Raw genomic sequence first — 21823 nt, 5'->3', positions numbered from 1 at the left:
TGTGCTAGTAACATTTTCTGTGCTTCAGAGACCTCTTGTGAAGTTCACAGACTATGGATTTGAAGTTATGATTGTAGAATCATAGAATCATTCAGGTTGGAAAACACCTTTAAGATCACAGAGTCCTGCTGTTAACCCAGCACTGCCAAGTCCACAGCTAAACTACTTCCCTAAGTGCGTGCCACATCTACAAGTCTTTTAAACACCTCCAGGGTTGGTGACTCCACCACTTCCTTGGGCAGGCTGGTGCAGGGCTTGACAACCCTTTTCGTGAAGAAGTATCTCCTAATGCCCAGTCTAAACCTCCTATGGCACAACTTGAGTTTATTCCCTCTTGTCCTATTGCTTTTTACTAGAGAGAAGAGACTGGCCCCTACCTCTTTACAATCTCCTTTCAGGTAGAGAGCTATAAAGTCTCTCTGAGCCTCCTTTTCTCCAAGCTAAGCACCCCCTGGTTCCCTCAGCTGCTCCTCATCAGACCCTTCACCAGCTTTGTTGGCCTTCTCTGCACATGCTCCAGCACCTCAATGTCTTTCTTGTAGTCAGGAGCCCAAACTGAACAAAAAGTATTCAAGGTATAGCCTCACCAGTGCTGAGTACAAGGGGGTGATCACTTCTCTTGTCCTGCTGGCCACAGTTTAAATCCAAATATGGATTTGTAAAATAGAGGGTGATTAACTTGCTTTTTATTAACTGCTTATATAGACTTTGTGTATAAGATGCCATGAATATAGACATCAAGAGACAGGAATTTTTAGTAAATTAGTTAACTGGAAGTAGCAGGAGAAATTAAAGAAAGACATATTTTTAGAGAAGAAACAACTTAAAAAAACACCTAATAGTGAGAGCTATTAGAAATCATGGAAATGTTCACTACAGAGGGTGAAGAATATGTTTTGTCTCTGGAAATTTGAAAACAGACTTGGAACTCTGACATGTGTCAGTCACAGGTTCCCCCAGCCAGGAGTTACTAATCTTGCTTCTTAAAATATGACTACTTTTCTGATTACAATGCCTGCAAAATACAAAGGCTCACAGTGAAACAGTATTCGGATTTCAGATGGCTTGACATCAGTAGTAAGAAAATACATCCACATTCATCCCTACCATGTAAGGAAAAGACTTCAGATACTAAGGAGCTTGTACATCTCAAAGGAGAGGACTACACTTACTTTGTCATTGGTAAAAGAAAAGCAACATGTATGGCTCAATGAGCTCTTTAAGCAAGAGAAATTATGTAGTTTAATCAGGACTAAACGAAGGCATAGGGTCAAAGGGAGAATCCAGAACAGTCATCCATTGATAGGGTTGTGATCAATGAAGGAGCCTTATGCCAGGTATAACATGGCAACGAGACCAAAGATGAGTTCCAAAACTGCCTCCTAAATGTGGCTATCTGAACTTTAAAAATGCTGTCATCTATGATAGATGATAGTAACACTGAAGCGGCCTGTGATAGCCACAGAAGAGAAAGAGTAATGCAGAACTAAGGACTGGGAATCATCATCTAATACAGGAACAGCCTTACTCAGCTGTATGCAATGGTTGATGTACTATTTGCAAGACATTATGTACTCCCAATGGCATAAATAAAGAAATACTGCATCTTTACTGGTGGCAAAGCCAAGCCAAAACCACATCTGTATCAATTCACAGGTCAGGTCATCTATTCAAGATGCAAATGCGCACAGAGCAGCAGATGTTAGCAACTATAATCTTTGCTGTGACAAATAAATAAACCCCAAAACCTCAAAATGGTGAATTTACTGTTTTGAAAATTTCAGTTTAAGATGGAAAAACGCTTCCAGCTGACTAAGAACTGAAATCACAGGTGGATGAGCACTGTAGAGAAGCTCACAGCGGGCTTAGCAGGTACCTGAATTTGATGAAGCATGTGAACCAGGCAGGTTGGCACCAGCAGCCACCCAGAAGCTGGAAATACAGGCAACAGTTAAGGATCCAAAAAGTGGCAGAATGGTAAAAGGCAATCTAATAACAGTAGATACACTGAAAGTGCTTTATACCTTCCTTGAGATACCAAAGAGTTGCCCAAAATGTCTTGTGAATAACAGGGCTCTTCTCTCCCACAGACCTGTCAAAAGCCTTAGAAGCAAATCTAACTACACCAACAGGGAAGACTTCTACTGAGTGAGTTTACAGAGCAACAGGAGGTTCACATAATGCTTACATAAATTCTCCTACAGCAATCAGAAAGTAAGAAGGTTACTGAAAAATTAAAAAGAAAAAAGCAGTTAACCTAAAATTAAAATGCACTTAAACAATTAGCCCTGAATTTGAGAGATGTCTGCTGCCACAAGGAACAATAAACTAGAACAATAATTGCTTAGATTTATATAGCGTTTCTAGCCCTAAGGCATGTGGAGCTCTTTGCAAATGCTGATACACATTGCCTAAAAAGACTGTGACTTTCTAACACACTAATCTCTGGTGAGGAGGGAGAGGTCTTGGTGGGGAGCTGTGCAGTTGAAACAGAAAGGAAGTAGCTGGATAGTAAATTGCTGTCCATAATAGAATTTATTCAGGTACCAAAATTAGTTTTAAACCCTGTCTTGGCCCTCTGGAATGAATGGAGAGTGTCCCAAGGGGCTTGGAATTAAATTCAGTATGTCAGTATGCATTATGAAGGATGTATTTATTTACCTAAATGTAGTTGATTAACTTGCATTCAGTTATTTAAGTGATATGTTTTCAATAGGTCTGGGCTTTGCCATGTGGCAGGAGGAGATGTCAAGCAGTCCAGCTGCAGGGAGCACAGTGCCATGGCCAGCAGGGCTCCTCTCTGGGCATTGGAACCCAGCCCCTGATGCAACAGTGAACGGAGTTCTAACTACAGCTGAGAGGCAGATAACCTGTACACTTCATTCATCTCACTGCACCAGTCCCAGCACCAGCTGGTCAGCCTGTCCTGTATTCCCAGCACAGGACACTGCTGTTGAGAATCTCAACTAAATACCATTACATCAGAACAAATTCATTTTTCAGGAGAAGCTTTCTACTTTAGGTGCATAAACCTGAATAAGTATCCAGCATTGTACTGCTGAGTCAGGAAGCAGAGCTGGGATTGAATTAGGCAGCCCAATAATGGTGCTTTGTATCAGTAAAGACTCAAGAAAAATCAGATTAGAGCTTTCCCCAGCAGTTAATGTCCTGCTTTTTCATCAAGGCCTCCAAACCAATTAAAATTACCATTCAAATCACTTTGTGCAGAACAGGAGCTGCTGGCTTTTACTGTCAGGAGACCTAGAAGGATGAGAAATGTGTGGAAATCTAGATGGGAAATCTAGACCACCTTTACTGAATGAGTCCCACGAGACAGATGACTTTCCTGTTTTTTGTCATGCACTCCTTTCCTGTTTCCCTGCAACATTTTTTGCAGGAGAGAGGAAAGGAAACTTAGAGGAAAGCTGTAGATACTGAACAGGAGGGAAGCGGATGGGAGAACGCAGTAGGTGCCGAGTCTTTGCAGCAAGGGAGGAATTCTTCAAGCCCTTGGGAGAGCACAGTCAGAGCTCTCCAGGGCTCCATGTGGAAGCTGTTCCTGTTCCAGGCCAACGATTGCAAAATGCTGGGGACACACTGTTCATTATGCAAACTGGCTGCGCAAAGCTGAGAGAAATAAGAACCAGTCATGCATGTCAAAGACCAGAGAGGTTTAATTGGAAAAGACAACAATTAATGTAATTACTTAATGTTTCCATTTGAATCAGAGAGACAGTGAAGTGAAACCCAACAATAATTGCACAGAGGAAATGTCGATCTGCAGCAGGATTCGCAGTCCCTGTGGCTTCTTCCCTTATTCTGCTTTTCCTATGGGCACCCTTCCTTCCAGCACCATCCTCCGACAGCACTCCAACTGTCAGCTGGATCACCAAACTTGTGTAAACAAGATTAGTTCCCTTTTTTCATAAACAATGAACAGATTAAGAGAGGCTTTGCAGAGAGTAGCAGGGCTGAGCCAGGGGTTGGTTATGTAGGTTTTGATGGTGATATATACAAAAAGTGAGCAGGATGCAGGGTGGCAAGGACAGGCAGGCAGCTTCTGGGGTTGTTGGACTGAGCCCAGCTTCACTGGATGGCCCACAGAGTACAAAATCCCCACTCTTTCCTGCAGAAGGTGTTCTCCCAGTGAATCTCAGACCAGAAAGCAAGCCTTAAGTAAGTGAGTTCCTGCCCCACCAGAATACACCAGTTGCCTTCATTACCCAAGGCACTAGTCATACAATTAAAAATAGACAGAAGTGAGTTAATATTTCAGTCACTTCCAAGCTCAAGGTGCCCTTCAGTGCCTTGGCTTCCCTAACAGAAACAAACTGATGTAGAAGAGTTCTGATCTTGAGTCTTGTGTTAGGCCAGATAACAAAAAGGGGTTTATCTTAGCTCTAATCTCTTTTTCCAATACAGAGACATACTGAAAGAGATTACCTTGCTAAAAGTGAAGGAAACTGTGGTATTTTAAAACCCTAATCCCTTCTTTCCTCTATTGAAAATAAGATAAGTATCTTGATTTCACTCAGTACAATTACAAGAAGTTTTTCTCTTATCAAAAGCTCTCTTTCCTCTGGCAAGGCATTTTTTGAGCCATGTACCAGTCTTCAGCAGTGCCCTGATTAGTGGCAAACCAAGTGGGTTTTGGATAAAGGAGGGTACCAGCCTCCTCCAACACAGTGTAGTGCAGATGCCAGCATCTGCTTAGCCAAGGGCAGGAGTCCCTCTAGGAGCTGGTTTGTATTGGGACAGGCAGTTTGCTTTGGTGGCAGGTGTTGCAGGGCTTGGCTGGTGTGTGGGACTGGTGTGGAGTCAGTGAGGACCAGGGAAGGATGTGCTCACACACTGCCCACACAGCACAATGAGATGCCATCAGCGCTCTATTGTTCCAGGGATGCTGAGCAAGGGAGGGGAGCGAGGGTCACCCCATGCCCTTTCCCCAGACTTCACCTTTTTGCAGAAGAATTTTGAAGTGTCAGAAGGAAAAAAGGAAAAAAAAGAAAAAGTCTTAAAACTGTTCAGCTTTTAAATTTAGCAGCGATCCCTGGGAAAGAAAAAGCAGGGAAGGAGTGGGAGGAGGAACCTTACCCCAGACTTCACAGATGACAGCTGAGAGAAAAGAAATTAGTGTCTCGACTTCTTACCCTGGGGATAACCCAACCTCAATGAAAAGCTGATTGCATTTACAAATACAAAGAAAGGTTTCAGCAATAACTTTAGAAAACACCCACAATACAAAATCAGTCCACCCCCACGCAAGCTGGCGGTGTGCTGCATGCGGTGTGCTAGCGGTTGGTTCAGTAAGCACAGACACGCTTTGCCTTCCCAAAACCACGACAGGGGTAGAGCATGGGCTGTATCTCAAGCAGTGAGGGCAGCTTAAAGAGGTTCCCAACTACCGTATCTTGCCATAAGCTCCCACCCACACACAACTTTTCTGCCTTCAGTTAATGGTGCGAATCCTGCTCTTTATTTTCCAGACTTTGCCGGAGTCTCCTTTCCTCTTTTGCAGCTCTTGGCTGTGGGGGTCCTTTTCTCTAATGTCTGGATTTGAAATGATGTGGGAAGTGGCTGATACCTGTGATCAGGCAGGTGCTGCCTGCCTGGTGGTGTTTGTGTAGCAGGAGCCCAAAGGCAACCCTGTGCCGAACAGCCAGGCAGCTCCCACTCCCTTCCCTTGGGGTGACATTACAGGACAACAGAAAAAGCCTGGAAATGTTTCTGTGTTACTGTTAAATAAAAGGGGGTCAAAACTCCCCCAGCATTGCCTTTGTTCATGGCAGCTTTGAGTGTGCGTGCACTTTTTACTACCTGAAGCAAACAGCCATGCTGTAGCACTGGCCTTGGCTCTCCACCTTCTTTTCCCAGTTTTCCTTTTTAACCTTTGCACTTCAACAGCGAGAAGAAAGCTGCTGGAAGAGAGCTAAGAAGGATGAGTGGTTCATGTCTTGGCAACAGAAGCATCAGTGGACAGTGGGCCCAGGCAATTGTCACAGGGGAGCAAACAGTAGGACAGTGCTGGGACTGGAAGGGAAGAAACCCTTACTGCAGCTTCCCATCAGCTTGGCCATGGCTGTGGCTGCTTTTCCATCCACACATCTCCATGTGCACTGCCATGCTGGATGTACATCCTGACCATTGCAAATGCTTTTGCCTAGGGTGGATTCGGGTTCCTTGGCAGCACATCAGCTGCATGGAGAAGCTCTGGGTGCCATGAGCTGCTGCAGGGGCCCTGTGCTGTAACCTCCTTGAAGAAGTCAGGAGATACAGAAATACACACATCTTTCTTCAGATTGAGAGAGGAAAGAAAGGACAAGACAGCTGTGCACATGATGATGTTCCATCTTTTTGTTTGTAGGTTGTTTGATGGTCCACAGAGAAACACACATCCAAGCACTTGGCTATGTGTGAAACTATTTTTATGGTGATAACGTCTACTGTTGTGGAACATCTAGATTCCCAGACCCAAGGGAATCTTCCATGCTGCAGAGCAGATTGTATAATCTCAGCCTGCACTTCCTGATTCAGCCGATATCTCCTGTTTGAGCCTGATATTTATAGCACTCTGTGCCCTGCTCATGATCCTTCACAACTCCTAGTCACAGTATTTGTGAATGTTACACTAGAAGGCTGTTACTGTGGAGAATACTGATGCCAAGTTGTAAAATCATGCAGGGGAAGTTGGAACATAAGTTTGATTGTAAATATTGGCAAAGCTTCATAAAAAATTACAAGAAAGCTCCTTCAAGAAGCAACAAAACTCTTTTTGTTCAGTTGTTATTGGGTCTAATGATCTCCTATATTTTTATAGAATAATGAAATTTAAGTGAAACCCAAATTCTCTCTTGACTACGATTAACAACATCAGCAAAGGAAAAGACCTAATAAGTGCTATACTCTAATTCACCAGTCTGAGCCTTTTCCTTGGTACAAGATTGTCTCCCTGTACTATTTATAACTACTTTGTTCAGCCTAGCTTTAAACGGCAGAATGGGATGAGATGTCTGTATGCACTGTACATGCCATTACATACCCACTCTGAAGGAGAAACTGGGAAATAAGAGCAAAGGAGCAAAAGAAATGTATTTAGAGAAGTAACAGGGGTTATTTCAGCATCACTGAAATTGTGCAGCACCCAGAGCAATGCTGAACTTGCTCCCTCCTGGGTGCCCTCAGTGCTAGTACAACAAAGCAACGGATTGAAAGCAAAGGGGCTGAGGACATCTCCATCCTGGAGACCATGTCATTCAACCAGCAGAGACTCCTGTATGGAGTCATCACCCAGTATGTCCTGCACGAACAGGCTGTGGGTCTTCCCTGAACTCATTCTTGTGTTCAATACCTGTTCTTGAACTAGAGAGGTTATTACAAAGAAATACAATCTTAACTCTTAAATTTCTAGTGGTAGAAAGCTGCATGAGAATCAGTGGTCATGGCTTATGATCTATGTTTTTAAAAATTAATACTCTCTGTCTGATGCAAGTTTGTGCACTTTAAACCTCCAGGTCTTTCCCTTGCTGCACATCTGTGCATTAGACTTACGTAGCACAAGCAGCACTGGTCTCTCTACTTTTCTAGTGGACAATAAATAGTTCGTCTGCCAGGACTATATTGCTACAGCCTCTATTTGAAACCTTTAACCACATCATTGTTTCCAGCATCCTCGTGGAGCACGTTACCCCTCCGCCAGCCCTGCCTGGGCTGGGTATGCAGGTAGCATTGGTTCCATGTCTGTGGAACAGCCCCCTTCACCTTTCAGGCTCAGTAGCAAGTGGGAGCTGATATTCAGCATTGAAGCCTGTTTCACACTGGCTGTTCATTTTATTAGCCTGTGATCTGTGCTCAGTGTGCCAAGAGGCACAGCCATAAAAAGGCACAGCCATAAAGACTATGTTTCTGTAACTGTAGAAACATTTTCCTTGTGCTCAGCTAACCAAGTAATTCAGAGGGCAGAGTAGCCCTGTGCTGCTCGCTTGTATTACTGTTAGTCATCTAACCTGGTGCTATCAGAATATGTTATCAGCAATTATTTGTTTTTCTCCAGAAAGGAGATTAAAAGTAAATTGCTTATGATCAAGACCTGTTCCTGAAGAGTCCCGACTAGAAATACATCCACTAGCAGATGGCAATTTATATGATTTACAAACCAAGGGGGTGATCTAGTTAATATATGCCATGCTGATGTAGGTACCAAGTCAAACACATCATACTTCTTGCAAATTGCGACCTCATAAAGTAGAATTAGCTTGGAGAATTGAGAGCTACTTTTCATAATCTCACATTTACCAGTGGGACAGACATTAGTTTGTCTTCTCAGGTTTTTTATGTCACATTCTAGATCAGAATGTCTGGACACCATTATGTAAGGACAATGTCCTTCCTTTGTGTTTATCTGTGGGTGTGATTTTCTGCCAAACTTGGATCCTGGGAATGTGACAGAAGCACCTCTGGATACCAAGCTGCTGACCCACAGGGTTACGAACTTGGCTGCACTGCAGCCACTGCCAGAGGGGAAGGGTAAGGTAGGAGGCACAAGAACCCAGTTCATGAGGTCTTTGAGGAAACTGGGACAACTTCTGTTTCTCTTGATAGTCCCTGGTGGATGTAAAATCAGCAGGATGGGAGAGAAAATTGGAATTTACATAGGCGGTGTGGTCAGGTATTGACAAGATCTGAAGCAGTTCAGCTCTCGTGGTTTCCACAAGGGTCAGCATTAAGGCAAAAGCAGGAGTTTATGGGGCCCCAAGGCAGCTTCCTGCTAGCACAGTCATACTGTATAATGAGATGATTTTTGTAAATTCATAAAGCTTCAGCTTGTTAAAAATTAGACGTTTTCCTCCAGTAATTTTACAAAGAGGTTGTTTCAAACTATCACTACCATGATGGCTGGCAACTTGTAAAATTCCATGCTTGCAATTATTCCTGGTCACTTTCTATTCATTTGTCCTTGTGACAGGATTATTCCTTAGTTTAAATAACTCCTCCTTCCCCAGTCTTTATCCTTTGATGCATTTAAAGACAGCAGCCAGATCCCCTCTCAGTTTCCATTTTGCAAGGCAAAACAAGCCAGCCATGCTCGGGCTGTGGTATGAAGCCATGCGGTGCTGCTTCTGCTGGCATGGGGAACTGAGACTTGAACCGAAATGATCAGAGTGAAAAACACATCTTGAGCAATCTCTGATTGCACTGCCCAGAGGGCTCAACCCTGGGGCTGTGCTGAAAGAAGGAAATGCTCTTTGTCACCTCTGAAGTCACTCTTTTTATATGTTTTGATTGATATAATATTCCACACCTTGAGCTGAAGAGCTCTCACAAGGCTTCTCTCCTTGGTGTGGCTCTGTACCAGGAAAGAGCAGGCTCCAGAGTGACCCATAGAACCACCAATGTGATACCCTTCCAGCAGTGCTCATGCTGCATGAGGTACACTCTTGGCCATGCCTAATGCTGGCTTTGCATACTTGTAACAGGGAAAGAGTGAAAGACTGGTCAAAAGGTCTGCCTGAGAGCACCCAAGGATGTCAGCATTGCTTATCCAGGCACCCACAGCTGATGGCAAATGACACTACTGCAAATTAAGTGAAGTCTACCAAGATTTATGTCTATTGCATGAAAAAATTCATTAGCTTTCCTTGTGCCTCTTGCTAAGTGCTGAAGGGTTCCTAAGGACAGAGCCCTCGGAGGCACAGAAAAAGGCATTCCCTCAGGTCCTCCATGGAGCAATGTGATAATGCCCCTGCAGGGTACAGTCAGCTGAGAGTGGCTGCCCACAGGCCTGCTAACCAAATCACAGGAGCATGGTGGTTTGCAGGCAAACATGATGTTTGCACCTATTTGCTAAGATAAAGCAAAATAAATCCCTGCCATCAATGAGAAAAATCGAAATTCCAGGCCAAACATATACAAAGACAGGAGCTGCACCCCAGCAGTATTTCATCAGTTTCTCTACTGAAAAAAATTACTTGGGTCTCTCAACAGAGAGTTTCCACTAAACCCCTGTCAAAACAAAGGGCTTGCATAAACCCCCAAACTTTGCAGGGGATGGAGGTGGCAGGGGTATGTCATCTTTTCTTGTGTTTCCCAAGCTTTTGCTCAGAAACTTCCTAAAAAGAACTTAGTGAAAATGTGCTTCATCAGCACATTCACAAAGGGGTGAAGTTCTTGCCTACTGGACCCATTAATAAGGCAACTGATGGAGAAATTACAACACGCATCTTCAAACTTAGCAGCCTGTAATTGCTCCAAGTCTCACAAGCACAACAAAACATATGCTGCTTACACCATGCCTCCAAAATGACCCATGGAAATCCAGTGTGAAACAGCAAGCAATGAGGCAATGAAGGAAAGAGCAGACCAAGTCCAAATGATCCGTCTTGGGGCTAATGAACTTGTAGCGAAGAAGTTGGTAACATATATCAAAGCTCTGATCCATCATCTTGCAGCATCATCAAAATTCCTAGGCAGTTCCTGTCAGCCAGGAGTTTTAACTCTAATGACCTGGTTTTGTTCTACGTAACAGTATAGCTTTGGGCAGCAGTATCCTGCCACTGGAATTCTTTTCTAAATGATATTTTAGTGATAAGAAAAACAAATCACAGAACATCGACAGAGAAATCTGTTCACTTTGCATAAAGGGGGAATGATTTGGAAGGGTATTCATGTTGTAGTGAGTGCTAAAATAAAGAAAAATCAATTTTAAATCAAAGACGTGCATCCTTTGTGTTTACAAATTAAGTCACGGTGAAGATTCACTTCCATATCAATTGCAAATTTGGTCAAACCAAGCTAAACCACCATTTTTGTTATTGATGGCTTTTGTTCCCTTCTTGGGCCTGTTTGTGAATTTTGTGCACCCAGGTGCCTACCTGCTGGTTGCCTATTTCTCCTTAAAGCAAAGCCAAAAAATCTTCTGAAACTCTGAAAGAATCATGAATATTGGATTTTACCCTTTCAGCTAATTTGGTCGCGCCTACAGGCAGCCCAGCAGAGTGAATGAGCAACATAGATAGCTGGCTTTGAAGCTGAGGGCAGTAGGACATACTGAGTTTGAATTCAAGCCTTCATCTTTCACCCTTGCACCCGCTAAAGATCAGAGCCTTTTACAAGTTTATCCAAGAAGAGTTGTGCATTTACTGAAATATCTCATTTTTCTTCACTTTTTGATTGCCTTTTTTTTTTCCTTAAACAGCACTGAAGCCCTTCCTTGCCCAGCCTGGCTGGCTGCTGCTGCAGCCTGGAGCTGAATTCCAGGCTCCCACTGCAGCCCTCGCACATCGTACTCTTTCCAACATCACCAACGCAACAGAGTGTAACACTTCCCTGATAACGCAGCCTGCAAACATCTCCTTTCCAGAAATTAATTCCCTCTGGGTTACCCAATTATGCATCTCCATGGCTTCCATGCACATGTATGAGAGAGAAACACAGAAAAGAGAGGGGAGGCAAATATTTAATGTCATGCAGCAGCAGATCAGGGCTCAAGATTCTTCTCTGCTGATACTGAAATGGTTGTAGGGACTCCAGCAGGGAGGTCTGAGATATTACCCTGACTGTGCCTGACCTGTCCCCCCATGCCCGCTGTCACAGTCCTTCCTTCCTCCAAAATACCTCTGCCGGTGCCAGCGGCCACCACTCTGTCCCATGGGAAAGTGCGGTAAGGAAGGTGTGTGTCCCCATCTGAGGCTAAATGCACCTTTGCCAACGAAGCACTCGTGCTGGGAGAGCTTTGCCAACCACCAAGGGACGTCTCTGCCTCAGGACAGCTGGAGGAGAAGCACGCGAGCAGAGGACTGGAGCCTGCACTGGCCAGGCTGTCTGCTGGGCTGGGCAAGACCATTGGCTGCTGCTGCGGAGGAGCGATGGGATCTGCTGGGGCTTTCTGAACCTCAGCAGCGAGTCTGTTATTCTGCCTCAGGAAGCTCTGCAGTCTCTGCGGCTGTCTTAGTGCCTAAGGAAGGATAAGAGATAAGAGGAACAGGAGGAGGCAGAACAGGAGGAATTATTTTACTTGTAAATCCTTGAGAAAGACCTGCTGGTTCCACCAGAAAGCAGCTCTGAGTAACTAACCTCTGTGTTTTCTAAGTCCAGCCACAACTGCAGTCCGTGAAATCACTGATAGGCGCGCATCACTTCATCCTTTGCTCCACAGGAGCTCTGACCTTCTCCTCCCTACAGCCAGCGTGGATTTATTTGTATTCCAATAGATCCATAAGCCATGGAGTTGCTAAACTTCTAAGAACTGGAGACCTGAGTTGCTGTGTTGCCAGTTCCAGCAGCAGCCAGGAAGCACCGGAGCTCGCTGCAGTTTGGGAGATTTACTGGCACAATTACTCATGTTCCCTCCTGGGATCAATAAGACTCCACAGCAGAGCTCTGGCGTCGAGTGCCGGCTGCACGCCGTGGTTTACTGCACACTTCTCCCAGTGTTTTATGCACCTGCAGAGTGCTGACACGAGTGTGGGCTGATTGGCTTATTAATGTAATTCTGTATTTATGAAGACAATGAACTTCCAGCCCCCAACGTGCAGCTGCTTTTTTTCTTTCACTTTGTTCCTCTTGGCTCTTCTAAAAGGCAAATCAGGATGTGTTTTACTTTGGAGAAATAAAACTGGCATCGGCTTTGTCTGAGACGACCTGTCTCTGATGGAAAATGAGTAAATAAACCACTCACTGTATCATTCCCTGAAGATACCAATACATTGTACTGTGCTGAACTGTGCGCTTCTGAGAGGAAATGGGGAATGCACCAAAGTGAACTCTTAGACTTAAACATTCCAGAGTTTGCCTACTCCAATCCTTGCTCAAATATGTGTTACTCAAATTCATCTTTGCTGTGGCAAAATTCAGATCTTGTTTTTTCCAAGAATTCAAGCAATGCTGATCTGAGTTCCCATCCACCTGTGCAAAATGAGAGTTTGATGATTCATGAAGGCATGAGTTTGTTGTTTTGTGTTGCATAAATATCTCTGTGCGACAAAAGATATGCAAGCAATATGGTTAAAGGGGAAGACAGAACTGTTCAGATGATTATGGCATTTTGTTTTCACTCTCATGGTGCACAGAACTGAACAAATGTTACAGCCATCCAGAAACCCATCTCTATTGCAATTAATAATTGTACTAATTTTTGCCATACGTTAGTTGAGTGCTCATTGCAAATTTTCCTATCCCCTCATTATTCAGAATGATTCCCCAGTCCTCTCAATGAATGATATTCCAAACCACAGGTTATTAGAGCTATGAATTGCAAATATTTATAATGAATTACACAACTTGTGCTGCAGCCAGAGAAACAAAACTTTGTATATGACATGTGAGCTGCAATCTCAACCATTGAAAAATGAATAGCGTGTGAATTTCAGATTGTAGCCACACCTGCAAATTTCAATTCACCATTTGCCTGTGTCCTGACTGAATTTTGCAGTTGATGGTACACATCAGGATTGAAATAGGTGAATATTCAGGGGTAAGAAAAGGGGTTCTGGCAATTCCTATGCTTGCAGAAAGCAAAATTGGAAAACAGCAAACCTAAATTTTCTCTCAAAGCTGAATACTGAATTCGAATACTCTTTCCCATCATACACACAGATTCAACTCTGACCAAATCCTATCTCCCAGCTGCTTGTGACATCTTCAGAACACACTTTGTGTCACGTCTTACTATGCCCAACAAATGGGTGTCTCTCACACCAGCTGGTGGAAAGTTCGAGAACTAAATGGTGACAGAAAATCCTTTCCCCATCTTCCGGTTCATAACTTAAAGTGAGGCGGTTGCCAGGGAAATAAGAAAGTTATGATCACTCTCATATCATAGTTGAGCCACTGTGCAGTCACCTCCCTTGCACCATCATCACTGCAGTTGGGTCTGGCCCAAGGAGTGCTGTACAAAGTCTCTCCCTGCTGGGCCACCCAGAGCACCACAGTCTTTATAGATCACTTGAAAAATAAGTTATAAAAGAAAGAAGGAATGAGAACTGCTTCCCAAGTGGTTTCAGTCTGGGTGTGGTGAGAGCATCTGCCTCTTCTTGCTGATGTGTTTTATTGCACTCTGCTGCTCCTTCTTCTTTTTTTCCCATTCCTAATATAAATGTGAAAAATCCCAAAATTGTAATGTCATAACATTGTGACACTAAAATTATCAGAAGAAGAATAGAAGAATTGCTGTCCCTTCCCTAGAAGGCACTCTCACAAGGGGTGCCTCCAAGAGCAAGAGCCTGAGTTTTAACAGTGACAAGCATATTCTTGCACTTGGAAATGCACCGGTGAGTTGATTGTGAGCAAGGACAGAATGGTTTGGACAGATAGGATGGAAGGAAAGTTCAGATCTTCTCATGACTGGAAGTGGGAAAAAAACCCCAATCTGCCTACTCCTGACTCCCTCTGAGGCTAAATGACCCATGTCAACTTACTACAAAATACTAATCTCTGCAGGTTTTGGGGAAGGAACCCAGCACAAGGTCTTTCCTGCTCTTCACTGTTCCCCCCCTCCAGGATACAAAAACCAGCTGTAAAATCCCACTCCCCATTTGCAGTTCTTGGTCAGGAAGAAACAGCTTTGAGGTTGGAAAAGAAGTGTGTGAGCCAGGCACTGCCCCTGTGCAGCTTCTCAGTTGGGCTGGTATGAAGTCAGCCCATACAGGAAGGCTTCACTATTCCATTTACTGGACACAAATCCCTTATATATCCAAACTAGTAAAGAAATATACATTACATCTTCAGAGAACCCACCTCACCAAATTTCTCCTCCATCCATGTTGAGTCCAACCTTCTCTGCATTTAAGAGAGAAGCACTGAAGACACGAAAATTCCTCAAGCAAGATTAACTGTCCAAAAACTACAGTTCATTGGTTTGTTTTAATCCCCACACCTCTGTCAGCATCAGTGCTTAATCTGCACCAGGCAAAGAAGTCACACTTTTCTCATCCATTACAAAGCTGAAGATAACAGAAAATAATTGCTCTCTGAAGTGCTGATGCACAGAACTGAATCCCTCCAGGGATTCAGGGAGGGAGGAGAGGATGTGGCAGCAGGAAGCAAGTGCCTTCTGCAGAGGTGGAGCAACACAGAAAGGCAGAAGGTAATCTGATTTGTGTGTGTAGTATGTTGAAGAGAAGCAACACGCTTTTAGCCATTAAAGTACTCACAAAAAGCTAGAAGTGGACAAGATGCCCTGCACAGGTTTGCTTCTTGCACATACAATGGTTGTCACATCTAGATTGACAGGATTGTTATACATTTCCATGGAAAGGTCCTATGTGGGACCAGAGTGGTACAAGTGGGAGCGAGAAGCTAGAATGAGGAATGCCTGATCTCAGCTCCATGGTGGAATCCACCATTTACTGCAGCTTGTCAGAGTCTCCCCAGCTGGCCTGAGTGGCCAAGACCCATGCAGGGATGTGTTTCCAGCATTTATCCCTACGGCTCCCCAGCCAGAGGTACTGGCTGGCTCACTGCGGGATGGAGAGCTGAGTCCAACAAGGGCTGCTCCCTCAATCCTCCTAACCACAGCAGAGGAGCATCAGCTTTGTCCCTGCGAGCACAGCTCTGACAGAACACAGGCTGAGCACGGCACAGTGCCAGGCATCCATCACAGACAGCTCTAGGACCATGGCCCCCAAACAGTTTTTAATCAGAAGATAAATATGTTGCAGTGTCCTTCATGAGTTAGAAAGCTTGAGAGGTCTGTCTCAAGGCTGTGACAAGTCCTGCTCCATCTCCCATCCACTAAACAGCTCAGACTCTTTCCAAAGCCAGCAATCACTGCAGAAGGGAGCTTAGGGCAAACCTGCAGATGAGGCTCAGCTGGGAAGTGCTCAGTGTCTGATTTAGTCACTGGGCAGATTCAGCTCCGAGCACAGAGTTACCAAATCCTTTATCTGCATGTGAAGAGCCAAGAATCCATCTAACAAAAGAACCAAACCTCCTCTAGAAAGCTGCATAGAAACACCTCTAGTTTTATCCAGAGTCTGCAGTTTGTTCTGATATTACGGGAGATAATTGTTCTTCCCTCCCTTCCTCCTGTGCTCTGCCTCCCACCTCTCCACTTGATGAGGAGAAGACAGCTGAGGGTGTCTCACACCGCAGAGGCCTCCAAATCCCTCTCTACCTCCACAGTGCAGAGTCCACACCCCCTCCTCTTGCAATGAACACATTGTGGTACTCAGTGAATGGTGTGGGGCTCAAATTCACTGGGACCCAAACTGTCAACACCAGGCTGTCGCCCATGCAAGACACACTCAGCTCCTGGGGCTCCCGCAGTGTTTGGGAGTTTGACTGTGTTAGAGTGCAAGGCAGACACCCTGGGAATTGCTGTGCTGCTCAAACAAAATGGCAAGCCCCCCTCCTCCCAGAGATCCACTGACGTGTCCCGGGATCACAGTGTTTGGGGAAGTTCATCCTTTGCCTTTCATTAGTTCAGAAGCTGCAGCAGTGGCTGGTGGGCCATCAAAGGCAGAGTCTGAGAAGGGGCAATGGGAGGTGTCATGATCTCTTTCCTAGAGAAGACAGAGCAGGCAGCATCCCCCAGGTGCTCCCCATGGGGTCAAGTTGTTCCCCCCAGACCAGACAAGCAGGGCTTGCCAAAATGCATGCACAGCTTCTGTATTCTGTTCTTCCCTGAACACACCTCTGGAGAAAGTGTGCATGCCAACACATATCTGTCATCTACAAAGCTAGGTTGTCTGAGCACCCTAAGGATTTCTGGCTGCTTCTCTTCACCCTTCCTTTTTAAACATTTAATCAATCAGATATTTCAAATGCAAAGTGAAACCAATCCTCTACAAAAACTCTAGAGAAGTACTCTTTCTTGTGTCTACAGGCATTTTGCAGCATCGGAGAAACACTCACCTTAGTACATGAGTCGATCCATTTATTGTGGTGGTGGAACACGGGACTGTCTGCCCCAAGATGGAAGGCCTTCGGTATCGCTCATCACCACAGCACAGGATGATGAGGAAGGCACGTCTGAAAGACTTGTTCAGGAAGGCGTAGAGGAAAGGGTTCAACCCTGAATTGATGTAGCCCAGCCACAGGAAAGCCGTCCACAGCTTCCCTGGCACGGTGTAGTTTATGAAAGGGTCCACTATGTTTGTGACAAAGAAGGGGGCCCAGCACAGGCAGAAGCACCCCATGATGATGCACAGGGTCTTGGCAGCTTTGGTCTCAGTCTTCATGCGGTGCGTGCTGTGCTGGTCCGGGTGGTGCTGCCGGCCGTCAGTGGGGGCCCCTGCGCGCTGCAGCACCCTGATCTGCCGGGCGTGCTCCCTGGCTGTGATGTAGATGCGGTAGTAAGCCAGCACCATCAGGAGGAAGGGAATGTAGAAGGCCACCACGGAGCAGGTAATGGCGTATGGCTTGTTGACCATGAATATGCAGTAGGTGGAGTTGGAAGCCTTGTTGAACTGCCTTTGCTGAACCTGGGACAGGGGCAGGAAGGACAAGGACAAAGAACAGGGAAAGAAGTTCAGCTCTTCTCTGATACCAGCAGCCTGTTTCTTAGGAGTCCTCATCACCACTTTCTGACACTATGTACTCCCTCGGCTCTCCTATCCACAGTACCTGCCTTACCCACTGCTGCCTCTCCTGCCTGTGCCCACACTGCGGGCTCTGTGGTACTGCAGGCCCTCGGGTCTTCTGGACCATCCCATGTTGCAGCTCCAGCGTTGCAGAGCATGCCTCAACGTGGCCAGTGAAAATAAGTGTAACTCCCCAGTTCAGACACAGCAAAGGGGAGCAACTCCACTCTCTGCCATGCTTTTCTGCAGTGCTCACTGCTCTGTTCAGGGTGTGCTTTTACACCACAGATGCACAAGTTCCACACAGCCGAGTCCCACAGGTGGTATTAGGAAAGGACCAAATGGACAGGAAAGGGACCAGGCTGCAGCAACTGGAGGGCAGCTGCGGGCTGGGGGTGACATGGAACTTCCCAGGAACACGGCTGGTGGCAGCAGCCTGAGAGGGAGAAGTCTGCAGATTGCGTCCATCGTCTGAGATCTCCTCATTAACTTGCTGCAAGCATGCATGTCCTGAAGGTGATTGGCTAGAAGCAGTTTTGGCTTTATCACACTGTCTAGAGGCTGGGCAGCTTGCACCTGTTATTCTCCATGAGCCAAAAAGTATTCACAGCTCCTTGGCTAAGACTTGGCATAGAGGATGCCACATCTCTTTGAGCAAGCTCTTCTAAACAAAGTGTTTTCACAGTTTGCCATTTTTAATTCCTGCATCTTTACACTAGAAGGAGAGAGCATTTGCAGCTCTTAACTCCTTCCCCTGTAGATGGGATCCTGCAAGTGAAGCCAGACTGCAGCAAGGAAAACTGACTCCTGCTGAAATGACTTGCACAGGGGAACTTCACCTTCTCCCCTCCTTCTAGGCTCACAACAGGACAAGGATATTGATAGAATTGGCCCAAAATGCTGTCCCTTCTGGGGAAGTTCGGGTTTCATGGCTCTCCAAATATCACTAGCATGGCAAGAAGGTCAAGGGGAACTAAGAACTCCTGAGGTACCCATTAGGAGCCAGCTGGGGCTTGGCATGTTTTCACAGGACTACTCACTGAACTCACTAGTAGATGTAAAATCCAATCCCAGGGCCACCACTGTCTTTGTATCAATGTTTCCAGGACAGAGTCATTTCAAACCCCCTTAAAAAACCCCTCTGTTCCCTTCTTTTCTCCAAATACATCTTTTTAAAGAAGAATATACAGCACCAAATATATTTGATATCAGGTTGGTGTTCCCCCTTAGCTACTCACCAGATCAATGATGCCAATACTATTCCAGCCTTGCATGATAGGGAGGAAAGAAATAAATGTTGGGATTACCCAGCACCCTCCAAGCATTACAGCAATGCGCAACGGAGTCATCTTGTTCCTGTAAACCAGAGGCTGGCAGCAGATAGCATAGTACCTGCAAGGAGAACAGTGAGAACAGCAGTCATCAAAGGAGACATCCATGTCTTCTAAAAATAAAGCTGTAAAGCATTTTCTGCAGGTTGTTTCTCCTGCCTTTCAAAATAGAGAAAAAATGAGCCTGTAGCCCGTTTCCATTGACTGCCTCTTACACAAAGAGCTCAGCATATTTTCACAGCAGGAATAAATAAGGTTTCAGAGTGCCTTAAAAGGGAAAGCTAGTATTTTCTGGTTTCCAGTTAGTGAAAATGAGGCACAGATCAATGCTGTGGTTTGTCTGAGGTCACGGAGCAAGGGAGTGACTTCATATTCCTCTCTCCTCTTCCTCTGCAGTTAGTCACAAAGCTGTCTGCACCCTCCTTACTGTGATGAATGAGAACACCTTCCTCCCATTTAGCCATAACTGAGTAAATGTTGGGGTTTTCCTAACTGCAATGGACATTTATTTTGACAAGACTGCAAAAGCTGTTATTGCAAATTAGAAAAGTGTTTCAAAGCTGTGAAAATGTCAGTGAAATAAAGTGTGTTTTTCCATAGCCAAGTTCCCTTTCTACCTCCCAGAAATCTGCCTCTTGTCTGGCTGAACTTTAACCTTCTGCCACAAGGACAGGGCAAATGGGGCTTCTAGTCTTTTCACTGTCAAGGGGACATGCCCTGCACACTCTTTTCTCCTCCTGAAACATCCGTAATATTCATAGTACAACAGGTCCCTTCTCTTAATATAACAACTAGCCATGAACTAAAAATGCCTTCACAAAGAGATAATAAATCAGCTCTTCTGTTTGTCTGGTCCCTGGGCTACCCACTTGCTAGCAGATTTCTACATCAGGAAGGCGTATCAAACCTAAAACTGGAAATCTAATTGCTCTGAAATTAGCTGATGCCCATAAGCCTGGCAGATGAGCAACCGTATCATCCTATTGCAGCTTGTCGATGGTCCTGACCTGACAGTCTGTCTCAGGTTCCCAATGAAATATTTTTGATCTTCAGATTTTGGGATTTCAGCAGGCTCTGTAGAAACAGGGCAGCACTGATGTGCCCAGAGCTGTGACAGCGAACTGGGGTCCAGAGACACATGAAGTGCCCATAAATTCTCAGGTCTTCTAAATAACTAAACACGTCTTCTAAATAACTAAACATATCATTCAGCTATGTGCCTGATGAATACATTTTCTTAGTGAATGAGTAACGATTATCTGGTAGATGTAGCTTCCAGGTTTGGCAAGCACAGAAGTTATGCAACATGGGGCCCCGTAGGATATGAGCACTGCATTGAAGATGGAGCCACATTTTCAGTGACTATAAAGGGAATGAATTATCTGTCAGAGATGTTTCTGAGTCAAGCCTCAACATCAAGGTACAATGTGTATGTAGAGAGAGCCTCACTGCTGTTTTATGAGGTTAGCAGAATCATGAATTAGAGACATAAAATTAGGAAACACACACTAAAGCTGGACCACTAGCCTGAGGAGGTGCCCATGAGGATTCCTAAGTGCCAGCAGTACATTAAAGTATGACATATGTGAAAACACACATATACACAGTTTATGTGCATGTATTGGAGAGATGACCTTGAAGCCCTTAATTTGTTTCATCGAGATTTGAGTGAGAACAAGAAGTTTTGTGCTAAACAGGCATAACAATATATGAATTTTCAAAATTTTCAAGACTTTTTTTTTTGTCATGTGGAATCAACTGAATTACTTTATTTTGATAAAATCAGTTGATATATTCCACACAAAGGGCTGAAATAATATCAAAGTGTCAAAAGAAAAGGTTTTTTTAAAGTCTCTCTGAAGTAAGATTCAAAATGTCACAGGGGAAAAATGTTGAAAGAAGCATTCAACTATTTCAATTTCATCATTTCTACATTCCCGTCTGGTTTTGTGTGTGCATGAAAATCAGGCTGCTCCTCTGAAAAGTTTCACCTCCAAAGAAATATTGCATTTGACAGTAACTGTTATTTTAGAGCATTGGGTGAAACGTTCCTCTTGTAGCTCACACGATCAGCCATGGCAGTCAGTGGGTCTGATTCCTGTCCCCACTACCATGGCCCTCACATTCCTTCCACCAGGGAAGAGGAGGAGCTGAATAATTTACAGGAGCAGGATTTACTTAGTTTTGGAGCTTGCCTTCATTGGATCTGAGTGGAGAAAGCGATGCTATCCAGCCTCAAATGTATGCAAAATTCGACTGGGTAAGGCCCTGAGTGACCCAATTAAAGGAAAATAGATTTAAGTTTGGCTGTTTTGAGAGGAAGGATGGACCAGAGACCTCCAAAGGCCTTTCCAACCTGCATTTTTCTCAGTCTATCAGACAATGAAGACCGTCATGGTCAGATTCAGTATCTTAATGATTTCAGAGGATAGAATAAATATTTCCTTTGTTGCTAGGATAATTACCCTCTTCATGACAGCCACAATGTGTTTGAATAACCTCGTCCTGTGTTGCTAGAGCTTATTGGATTTGAATTTCCCCCTGCTCTCCAGATTTCCTTTCCCCAGGAAATAAACTGACCTTTGAATTCAAACAGGTATTTTCGGTAATGATTTTGAGCGCTTATTAGGACAGATGGTGCTTCTCTTGGCATTATGTGCAACTGCTCTTCTGACTCTAAACACACTGGAGATAAAGCTGGCATCATTAATTGTTTACTGTCAGAGAGATACCTAACGCAAAGTGCTACTCAGTGCTGGACATCAAAGGAGTCCTGTAACGTGCCTGATGGCAAGTTCCTCAAGTCCCAAGACACTACATTTATTTGCAGGAGGAGGAAAAGAAGAAATTCAATGAATAAATGGGAAAGAACAGCCAAGACACCAGCTACCATTTCAAAACTTGAACAAGCAAGCAGAACAGGAAAACCACAATGCATTGCTAATTAACTACAGCAGGAAAACTATTCTTCCAAGC

General features: G+C 44.6%; 1 protein-coding gene across 5 annotated transcripts in view; it reads right to left on the bottom strand.

Annotated features, from left to right (window-relative positions):
- The window catches only part of HTR4 (5-hydroxytryptamine receptor 4), a 130781-nt gene that overhangs the window by 35282 nt on the left and 73676 nt on the right, over positions 1-21823 (bottom strand). For 4 of the 5 annotated variants that reach the window (XR_008972218.1, XR_008972219.1, XM_057409834.1 and 1 more), the window contains exons 5-6: positions 18755-18908; positions 16849-17417 (exon numbers count right to left, since the gene is read on the bottom strand). Coding sequence is in view for 3 of the 5 variants with exons in the window: in XM_057409834.1 (XP_057265817.1) it covers positions 16849-17417; positions 18755-18908 (723 nt within the window). In the remaining 2 variants the exon portion in view is untranslated. Of the gene's footprint in view, positions 1-13761; positions 14081-16848; positions 17418-18754; positions 18909-21823 lie in introns of those variants that run through there. The other variant, XM_057409836.1, reaches the window with a different exon arrangement.

This window comes from Pezoporus wallicus, unplaced genomic scaffold (assembly GCF_028554395.1).
Source record: "Pezoporus wallicus isolate ANWC-B61680 ecotype Strahan unplaced genomic scaffold, APGP_CSIRO_Pwel_v1 contig_4309, whole genome shotgun sequence".
NCBI lineage: Eukaryota > Metazoa > Chordata > Aves > Psittaciformes > Psittacidae > Pezoporus > Pezoporus wallicus.
The sequence above is the reverse complement of the archived record's forward strand: the minus strand, read 5'-3'. Positions and strand labels throughout refer to the sequence as shown.